At 49.0% G+C, this 10,989-nt stretch overlaps 1 protein-coding gene across 5 annotated transcripts in view; it reads left to right on the forward strand.

Moving 5' to 3' along the window:
• Positions 1-6,489, forward strand: part of FAM193A (family with sequence similarity 193 member A) — a 138,720-nt gene extending 132,231 nt beyond the window's left edge. For 4 of the 5 annotated variants that reach the window (XM_025386201.1, XM_025386200.1, XM_025386203.1 and 1 more), the window contains one exon: positions 5,690-6,483. In XM_025386201.1, coding sequence (XP_025241986.1) covers positions 5,690-5,783 — 94 coding nt within the window. In that variant the 3' untranslated portion in view covers positions 5,784-6,483. Of the gene's footprint in view, positions 1-5,689 lie in introns of all 5 variants that reach the window. The other variant, XM_025386199.1, reaches the window with a different exon arrangement.
• The last annotated feature ends 4,500 nt before the right edge of the window (positions 6,490-10,989 follow it).

Here is a 10,989-nt window from a genome sequence, read left to right on the forward strand (position 1 = left end):
TTTTTTTTTTTTTTTTTTTTTTTTTTTTTTTGAGACGGAGTCTCGCTGTGCTCCCAGGCTGGAGTGCAGTGGCGTGATCTCGGCTCACTGCAAGCTCTGCCTCCCGGGTTCACGCCATTCTCCCACCTCAGCCTCCCAAGTAGCTGGGACTACAGGCGCCTGCCACCACGCCCAGCTAGTTTTTTTGTATTTTTAGTAGAGACGGGGTTTCACCATGTTAGCCAGGATAGTCTCGATCTCCTGACCTCGTGATCCACCCGCCTCGGCCTCCCAAAGTGCTGAGATTACAGGCTTGAGCCACCGCGCCCGGCCTAGGATGTAAATCTTTATTTATTGTTTTGTTTGTTTGTTTTGAGACGGAGTCTCGCTCTGTCGCCCAGGCTGGAGTGCAGGGGTGCGATCTCGGCTCACTGCAAGCTCCGCCTCCCAGGTTCACGCCATTCTCCTGCCTCAGCCTCCCGAGTAGCTGGGACTACAGGTGCCCACCAACATGCCTGGCTAATTTTTTTTTTCGTATATTTAGTAGAGATGGGGTTTCACCGTGTTAACCAGGATAGTCTCGATTTCCTGACCTCGTGATCCGCCCGCCTCGGCCTCCCAAAGTGCTGGGATTACAGGAGTGAACCCCCGTGCCCGGCTATTTATTGTTTTTTGAGACACGGTCTCTCACTTTGTCATCCAGGGAATTAGCTAAGCAGCATTCCTGCTGAACTGGATTTGAAACAAAGTTACAGTTCCTTAGAGCCGCTACAGATTTCTTTCCTCAGTGGATACCTTTAGCTTAGGATAACCACTAATAGGAATTAATTTGAATTTACTTAAAATTATTTATGATTTGACCATTTGGGATACGCATTTGTCATCTTTTCTACTAAAGGAAGCTAAAACATTTCTCTCTCAAATACTGGGTATTGTTGAACTGAAGACAGTACAGGGGGCTCTCTCCACCTCTCTCATGTTTGCCTAAAGGTAGGACATAAATCCTTTTTTACTGAAGACAGCTACTTAGCAGCCCACAGGTGGTGCCAGCGGGGACAGAGGAATCTGTGAGCAAACTTTAAACCCCAAAAGACTTTTTAAAAATAAAGTCTTAGTTCAGGCTGAAGTGAAGTGCCCTGATCACAGTTCACTGCTGGGACTACAGATGCGCCACCGGGCCTAGCTAATTTAAAAAAAAAAAAAAATTTTATTATTTTTTTTTTTTTGAAACGGAGTTTCGCTCTTGTTGCCCAGGCTGGAGTTCGATGGTGCAATCTTGGCTCACCGCAACCTCTGCGTCCCGGGTTCAAGCGATGCTTCTGCCTCAGCATCCCGGGTAGCTGAGATTACAGGCATGTGCCACCATGCCTGGCTAAGTTTCTGTTTTTAGTAGAGGCAGGGTTTCTCCATGTTGGTCAGGCTGGTCTCGAACTCCTGACCTCAGGTGATCCGCCCACCTCACCTCAGCCTCCCAAAGTGCTGGGATTACAGACATGAGCCACCGCACCCGGCCCAGTTGTTTTTTTTTTTTAATTCGGTAGAGAAGGCATCTCTTTATGTTGTCCAGTCTGGCCTCTGGGTATCTGTCACCTCGGTCTTCCAGAGTGGTAGGATTACAAGCGTGAGCTACCACCCCAGCCCAACCCCATACCTTTACCTTCCCTCATTTTCCCAACTGTTGGCACTAGTCCCATGGGCAGTTTCATTTTTCTACTTTCCTGTCTCTTTAAATCTTCCACCTGGCATTTGTGCATAGACTGTCAGCTGAGAAGCTGAGACCTTCAGAAATATGGCCTGACCGACGTGGGTTACGCCCTATTTGCAGCTAGCAAGACTTTCTTTTTTTTTTTTTTTTTTTTCAGACGGAGTCTCGCTCTGTCGCCCAGGCTGGAGTGCAGTGGCCGGATCTCAGCTCACTGCAAGCTCCGCCTCCCGGGTTCACGCCATTCTCCTGCCTCAGCCTCCCGAGTAGCTGGGACTACAGGCGCCCGCCACCTCGCCCGGCTAGTTTTTTGTATTTTTTTAGTAGAGACGGGGTTTCACCGTGTCAGCCAGGATGGTCTCGATCTCCTGACCTCGTGATCCGCCCGTCTCGGCCTCCCAAAGTGCTGGGATTACAGGCTTGAGCCACCGCGCCCGGCCAGCAAGACTTTCTTTAAGCTGCTCTTGAGAGGTCTTGGGGCTGAAATTTTGTTCCCTCTTTAGAGACCTTGGTTAAAGCCATAAAGGGATTCTTAATTTTGGTCTCATGCATGTCTGTGTGTGTTGGTTTTGAGTCATTTGTGCAGGTATGCCCTTGAATGGTTGTAAATTTCTGGTTTACATTTAGAATATGATAGGGGTTTTTTGTTGTTTTGTTTAGCCTTCTCCTAAGCTAAATGAAACCATATACTCAGAAACGAAACAGTTTATTAAAACATTCAAAAACAAATAGCTTTAAATAGTGATTAACCTAGACCTCTAATAAGCAAATATGTTCCACCTCCAAAACCTTTTTTTGTTTTGTTTTTGATGAGAGGACAAAGTCTGGTTCTATCCGCCCAGGCCGGAGTGCAGTGGCACATTCTCAGCTTGTTACAGAGGGCAACTAGTCAGGCGTGAGCCGGGCAGGGGAGGGCCTCCTCCATCCACCAGGGACGTCAGGCGACCATCAGTGATGGTTAGGCAGTTGTCGCACTGCCTAAAATAGTCATTGGTCCCAGCCAGCACCAGGGAAAGGCAGTTTCCCCAGTAGACAAACACGTGAAGCTGGTGCTCAGCAGCTTCCTGATCAGATCTCAGGAGTTGGGCACGTGAGCTCAAGCACGTGCACTAAGGCACAAAATGGTGGAGTTTAACTGGTGTGTGACCTTCCAGGTGCATTCCACCGGTAAGGGAAGATCGCCTCAGGTGAGCACGCACACGCTCCAGTAAACACTGCGCATGCTCTCTCCCAAGGGCTAGCAGACCACTGTGTGTGCTGGCAGCCCACCCCAAGGGAGGAATCAGGAGAAGGGACACAAGACCCTCAAGTATGCCAACATCTAAAACCCTACATCAGAGGCCAGACGGGGCACTTGTCTCTCAAGTTGCCCACTTGGCCTCTTCCAAGTACACTTTCCTTCCTTTTGTTTCTGCTCTAGAGCTTTGTGGGTTTTGTTTTTTTTTTTGTTTGTTTTTTTGGATTTTTGGTTTTTTTTGAGACGGAGTCTCGCTCTGTCTCTCAGGCTGGAGTGCAGTGGCCAGATCTCAGCTCACTACAAGCTCCGCCTCCCGGGTTTATGCCATTCTCCTGCCTCAGCCTCCCGAGTAGCTGGGACTACAGGCACCCGCCACCTCGCCCGGCTAGTTTTTTGTATTTTTTAGTAGAGACGGGGTTTCACCGTGTTAGGATGGTCTCGATCTCCTGACCTCGTGATCCACCTGTCTCGGCCTCCCAAAGTGCTGGGATTACAGGCGTGAGCCACCGCGCCTGGCCGAGCTTTTTAATACTTTCACTCCTGTTCTAAAACTTGCCTCAGTCTCTTCTTCCGCCTTATGGCCTTTGGTCAGATTCTTTCGTCTGAGGAGGCAATAATTGAGGCTGCTGCAGACACGTATGGATTTGCCACCAGCAACTAAGATACCTGCCACCGGCAACAGGCTCACTGCAGCCTCCGCCTCCCAGGCTCAAGGCATGCTCCCACCACAGCCTCCCAAGTAGCTAGGACTACATGTGTGTGCCACCACACCTGGCTAATTTTTGTATTTTTTCGTAGAGATGAGGTTTTACCATGTTGTCCAGGCTGTCCTTGAACTTGTAAGCTCAAGCAATCCACCCACCTCAGCCTCCCAAAGGTCTGGGATTATAGGCATGAGCCACCACAGCAAGGCTTTATTATTTTTGAGACAGGGTCTCACGTTTGTCATCCAGGCTGGCGTGTGGGGGCACCATCACAGCTCACTGCAGCCTTGACTTCCCAGGCTCAAGGATCCTCCCACCTCAGCCCCGAGCAGCTGGGACCATAGGCACGTACGTATGTGTGCTGCCAGTCCTGGCTAATTTTTTACTTTTTGTAAAGATGGAGTCTCACTATGTTGCACAGGCTGGTCTCAAATCCTGGGTTCAAGTGATTCTCCAACCTCAGCCTCCCACAGTAGGATTACAGGCATGAGCCACCGTGGCCAGCTTCAAACCTCCTTCTTGATGTCAATTTCAGGAAGGAAAAACCAAGAAACAATAATATTGACTATTTGCCCAGCTAAAACCTGACACAGGAATGCTTTTAAGCAGCTTTAGAGTTGAAAGTTGACTTAATTAGAAGCTGATATTTAGGCTATATGTGTATACAATGTTTTTGAGGCCTCTGCTCTCTATAAAAGCTTCTTGGCGGGCGGGCGCAGTGGCTCACAACTGTAATCCCAGCACTTTGTGAGGCCGAGGCAGGCAGATCACGAGGTCAGGAGATCGAGACCATTCTGGCTAACACGGTGAAACCCCATCTCTACTAAAAATAGAAAAAATTAGCCGGGCGTGGTGGTAGGTGCCTGTAGTCCCAGCTACTTGGGAGGCTGAGGCAGGAGAATGGCATGAACCCGGGAGGCAGAGGTTGCAGTGAACCGAGATTGCGCCACTGCACTCCAGCCTGGGCGACAGAGCAAGACTCGGTCTCAAGAAAAAAAAAAAGCTGCTTGGCCAGGGAAGAAGCTACAAAAAATACAAAAATTAACTGGGTATTGTAGTACGTGCCTGTAGTCCTAGCTATTCGGGAAGCTGAGGCAGGAGAATCGCTTGAACCCGGGAGGTAGAGGTTGCAGTGAACCAAGACTGTGCCACTGCACTCCAGCCTGGGCAACAGAGTGAGACTCCATTTCAAAAAAATAAGTTAAAAAATTAGCTAGGTGTGTCCAGGCACGGTGGCTCACACCTATAATCCCAGCACTTTGGGAGGCCGAGGCGGACGGATCACTTTAGGACAGGAGTATGGACCAGCCTGGTCAACATGGTGAAACCCTGTTTCTACTAAAAATACAAAAATCAGCTGGACGTGGTGGCGGGCACCTGTCATCCTAACAGGCGGAGGCAGGAGAATCACTTGAACCTGGGAGGCAGAGGCTGCAGTGAGCTGAGATCACGCCATTGCACTCCAGCCTGGACGACAAGAGCAAAACTCCCTCTCAAAAAAAAAAAAAAAAAAAATGCTGGGCGTGGTGGTGGGCGCCTGTAGTCCCAGCTACTCGGGAGGCTGAGGCAGAGAATTGCTTGAACCTTGGAGGTGGAGGTTGCAGAGCCGAAACTGCCACTGCACTCCAGCCTGGACAAGAGAGTGAGACCCTGTCTCAAAAACAAAAGGGGATTTCACCATGTTGCCCCAGGCTGGTCTTGAACTCGAGTTGAAGTGATTTGCCCTCCTCAGCCTCCCAAAGTGCTGGGATTACAGGTGTGAGCCGCCTCCCCCAGCCTGGGCCTGATAATTTAAGGGGACTCACAGTTCTCAGATTAAAAGTTTGTTTTCTTTCTCGGGACTCCCTCTGCCCACTCACTCCTCCTCCCGAGTCCTTTCCCCTTCTCAAGTGCAGCCTGTGGCAGGGCCTGGAGGGGACCCTTGACACCGTGCCCCTCACCGAGAATCCAAACCCCTGACCCCGCAGTGAGTTTCTGGCAAGAACAGGAGCGTGATAGGCTTTGCCGAGCACCAGCTTGGTTGTGGGCGGTTTCCTTCAGTGACTGTTTGGCTTTTTGTCTTTGCAGGTTCTGCTTGGATTCTGCTAGACAGACCCGACAAAGACTGTCTATCAACTGGTCCAATTTTAGCTTGAAAAAAGCCACCTTTGCTGCCCACTGAATGAGGACTGCCTGGAGAGGGACACGCGAGAGGCAGGCCAGGCTGCACCACTCCAAGAGCCAAGCCCCTCGCTGGCGCCCCAGAGCCGCGGTGCTTGCCAAGGGCTGTGCGGAGCTGGTGCTGCCTGAAACCCCAGACCGAGAAGTTGATGCTCGGCCCACGCTGTTAGCTCGTGTGCGTGTAGTCTGTGCGTGAGACTCCTTCGATTGTAGCTCTGTGCTGTCGGATTGGAACAGTAGTTCCCGCCAAGTTCTCCCACTACCACGGCCTCGGAGGCCTGGGCCGTGGCCAGATAGGAGTTTGCATCATCCACGTGGCTCCGTTGCCTCTGCATTGCGCCCTGTCCTGTCATCTGTCCTCACCGGGGTATCGGCCATCACTCAGCTCTCCTGTGCCCCTGCGTCCCACCCTCGGCGGGCTGGGCGGGGCAGGCCTCCTTTGTTCTCCACAATCTACTGTCTCCGAGTGTACACGTTGCGCTGTTTGTGTTTGATCCCCCCTGACTTGTAGCCAGCTTGTGTAAGATCCCTTGCAGAACGAGAAAGTTAAAAACAAGCCCACCCAGTACTCACACCATCAAGTCTGTTATAGAGTGTACGACTGTATTAACACGGAGGCCTGCCTGGCTACTTTTTTAACATATTGTTAAGTAATATTAAAATCATGTCTTTCTTTTTGAAAGATGGAATACATTAGTACAGCAGGAGACCTCGGCTGCTTCTTTCTGCTGGGGGGATGGGGGGATAGTGGGAGAGGGCATGCAGGTGATGTGTCCACCATGGGGGAGCCAGGGCACCACCCCGGATCAGGTCCCAGGTCTCTCCAGGCAACAGCTCAGCGATCCTGGTGCCCCCGCCATCCTCTGTGTGCCAGGCAGAGCAGGCAGCAGGAGACAGAAAGCTCCCAAGGAGCTGCATCATGGTTACTTCTCACCACCTAGAACACTCAGTAGCTCCCACTTCTCCCAGCCTCATGTTCCACCTGCCTCTGTGCCCCATCAAAGTATGACCTCACCCTGAGTGAAGGTGAAGAGGGCAGGGCCTGGCTGGGGAGAGGGTAGGGAGGGCCAGCTTCTGGAGGTATTTGGACGATGAGGCCACAGGATTTCCCGGTGGACAGGACGCAGGTAGGAGGAAGAGGGGAAGACCTGCGCTGTGTACCTGGAGGTGGGACTGGAGACCAGTCGTGGATGGTGAGTCTGGGATGCCACCAGCCACCCAGGTGAGAGGTCTGGAACTGGGGACTGCTGTTCATGGACTGAGCCTGGGTGAGGGCCCCGCAGGGGTGAGTCAATGGGATGGGGGCCGGAGCTGTGGAACCAGGAAGGCAGAGGGTGAGGAGGCTTCGAGGCAGGTCAGGGGAGACAAGGCCCAGGGCAGCCCTGCCCAGGCATCAGTTTGCAGAAGAATGAGGGGGGGACAGCAGGTCCTAGAACTGGAGATTGCACGAGAGCTGAAAAAGGGTCACCAGCCAAGGGGAGGTACAGCATGAAGAGCTTTCCTCGCCTTTTTTTTTTTTTTCCAGGTGTGAGGAAGAGAACATTGCTTTGTTCGTGGAATGATAGGGCAGAGAGTGAAGCAGGTCGGGCCATGACCACAACAGTAGTGTCCTTGAGAGGCAGAAACCCCAGTGCAGGGCAGGCCCCCGGGACTCCAGTCTCCTCTTCTGACTGCGGTGGGGGCTGGGAAAAGGCCCAGGCCTGGGCCTCGCCCTATGGAGAAGCTGCGTGCCCAGGCCCCCAGAGCCTGCCCTGCTCTCTCCTTGGACAGCCTTGACACTGTGCTGGGGGACAGTCCCACATCTGCATCTCAGCCTCTTCCATGTAGAAGAGGAGGAGTAGAACCATGCCTGTTGCTGAGGTAAACTGCAGGGCCCTGAATGGTGATGGGGAACTCTGGGTGCCCCAACACACTGAGTACCATGCTGGGACCTAGAGACCCTCAGACGCCCACCCCACATGCCCAGTTCTGGGCACTCCCATCACCTCCATGGCGACCCTGCCTGCGGCTTCACAGCTTTGCCTGCTCTGGCCCCTGACCTGCACCTGCTCACTTTGGCCCTCAGGCTCCCAGCCATTCTCCTGGCCATGCCCATGCCAGGAAGGACTTCCCCTATTTCCCTGGAAACCGCTCATCCAGCATCCCAGGATGCTTGTAGAACATCCAGCTCCAGGGTCCCTGACTTGATGGGAGTCCCTGGGGTTCCTGGTGACATCACTCCCCTGTGGGGGAGGGTGGGGCCGCCCTGGGGGAGCCTCACACTTGACTCAATAGTACAGGGTGAGTATCCCTTACCCCTTATCTGGCATCCTCAGTACCAGAAGTGTGTCCAGTTTCAGACTTTTTAGATTTGGAATATTTGCATCGTACTTACCGACTGAGCATTTCTAATCCAAAAATCTGAAATCCAAAATGCTCCAATGAGCATTCCCTGGGAGCATCATCTTAACACTCAAAAGGATTTGAATTTTGGAACCTTTCGGGTTAGGCATATTCAACTTGTAATAGTCATGAAATGAAACAGAATAACAATAGCTAGAAAGGAAACATTAACAGTGAACAGTTGTATTGAGAAGCTTACTGTTTTCTGCACCCTCAGCGCTCAGCCCTGCTCAGAGATTTTGCCTGGGCAGAGAAACAGGCAGTAAAACAGATAGCTCCTAATCTCTTCCCAAAGAAACTGACTTCGTTTGCAACAAAGAATGAAGAGGTTCAAGCCTGAAGGCACTCTCAGAAACAGTGGAGGCCATAAAACCCTGGGAAGACAGACAAGATACAGGCTCAGCTATAGGCCATAGAGTTTGCAGGAGATAACTGAGGAAGAGAAGAGCTGGGAGGAGGCATCCAGGGGTCAGAATGAATATCACACAGTGTTCCCAGAAACTCTTCAAAGGAGTCAGAATTTGATTGGATTTGTTTGTAGAGCCATTTATGCCCCAGGGCATTGTGGAAAACAATAGAGTTGGCAATGAGTGGCTTAACTGCTGAATGTGGTCAGGGAAAGAGGAAGAGAACTCTACCACAATGACTTTCATCCCAGGGTGACTGTGGGCACACACAAAGCTGCACACCCTGAGGAGCAACATCATGGGCTGAATACTAGTGGGTAGTAGAAAGAAAATGATACAATAAGGCTGCAGCAAATGAATATAGAAATTATTTTAAAGGAACCAAATGGAAATTACAGAATCTGAAAAGTGTATATATATATATATATATATATATATATATATATATTTTATTTTTTTTTTTGAGATGGAGAGTCTTGCTCTGTCACCCAGGCTGGAGTGCAGTGGCAATATCTCCGCTCACCACAACCTCCAACTCCTGGGTTCAAGTGAGTCTGCTGCCTCAGCCTCCCCAGTAGCTGAGACTACAGGTACACACCACCATGCCTGGCTAATTATTTTATTTTTTGTAGAGGTGGTGTTTCACCATGTTGGCCAGGTTGGCCTCGAACTCCTGACTTCAGGTGAGCCACTGCACCCAGCCTAAATTTTAAAATTAGCAGAAGGAAGAATAAGTGGATTTGAAGATAGGCTGATAGAGATTATGCTAGCCAAAAGAGAAAAAATATGAACATAATGAAAATAAACAGTCTCAGAAAAATGTGGGACACCATTGAGCATACCAGCATATGTGTAATGGGAATGTCAAAAGAAGAGCAAAGAGCAGAAAAAATATTCAAAGAAATAATAGCTGAAAACCTCCCAAACTGAAAAATGGTAACACACATCCCAGAAGTTGAAAATGTTTATATTAAGAAAGAAGATAGATCCCAAATCAATAAACTAATTTGTCACCTTAAGACACTGGAAAAAGAGCAAACTAGGCCTAAAGTAAGCAGAAGGAATAAAATCATAAAAATTAGATCAGAAATTAATGAAATAGAGGATGCAAAAATAATGGAGAAAATAAAACCAGAAGTTTTAAAAAGGTAAACAAAATAGACATCTTTAGCAAGATTGACAGAGAAGGATTCAAATTACTAGAATCAGAACTGGCCACAAATAAAATGGATTTTAAAGGAATACTACAACAATTATATGCCAGCAAATTTGGTAATTTAGATGATGTCTTAGTCCATTCATGCAGCTATGACCAAATATCACAGACTAATTTATAAAAGAAGTTTTTTTCTCACAGTTCTGGAGGCTGTGAAGTTCAAGAGCAAAGTGCACCAACAGATTCAGTGTCTGGTAAGGGCTCACTCTCTGCTTCCAAAGTGGCACCTTGTTGCTGTATCTTCATATGGTAGAAGGGCAAAAAGGGAATTAAGATGATCCCTTCAACCTCTTTTATAAAAGCTGTTATCCCATTCATGATGATGGAGCACTCATGACTTGAACACTTCCCAGAAGGCCCCACCTCTTAATACTATCACCTTGGGCACTAGGTTCTAACATATGAACATATAAACCATAGCAGATGAAATGGACAAATTTCTAGACAGGAAGAATCTATAAGAACTGACTCCAGAATAAATAGACAATCTGACTAGACCTATAATGAGTGAAGTATGTTGAAATAGTAATTTAAAACGAGAAAAAGTACCCACAAAAGCTCAAGCCTAGAAGTCTTCACTGCTGGATTTTACCATACACTTAGAGAAGAATTAAAACCAATATTTCAAACTCAGAAATAGAAGAAGGAACAGTTCCCAACTAATTCTATGAGGCCAGTATTACCTGATACCAAAACTAGACAAAGACATCACAAGAAAACTACAGACTAATATCTCTTATGAATATTGATGCAAAATTCCTCAACAAAATACTAGAAAACCAAATCCAGCAATATAAGAAAAAAAATATACACCATGATCAAGTGGGATCCCAGGAATGCAAGGGTGGTTCAATATCCAACATATAATTAATGTAATACATCATATTAATAGAAATTTTAGGCTGGGGGCGGTGGCTCAAGCCTGTAATCCCAGCACTTTGGGAGGCCGAGATGGGCGGATCACGAGGTCAGGAGATCGAGACCATCCTGGCTAACATGGTGAAACTCCATCTCTACTAAAAAAACAAAAAACTAGCCGGGCGCGGTGGCGGGCGCCTGTAGTCCCAGCTACTCGGTAGGCTGAGGCAGGAGAATGGCGTGAACCCGGGAGGCGGAGCTTGCAGTGAGCTGAGATCCGGCCACTGCACTCCAGCCTGGGCGACAGAGCGAGACTCCGTCTCAAAAAAAAAATAGAAATTTTA

The sequence above is a fragment of the Theropithecus gelada genome, chromosome 5 (genome assembly GCF_003255815.1).
Source record: "Theropithecus gelada isolate Dixy chromosome 5, Tgel_1.0, whole genome shotgun sequence".
Taxonomy (NCBI): Eukaryota; Metazoa; Chordata; class Mammalia; order Primates; family Cercopithecidae; genus Theropithecus; species Theropithecus gelada.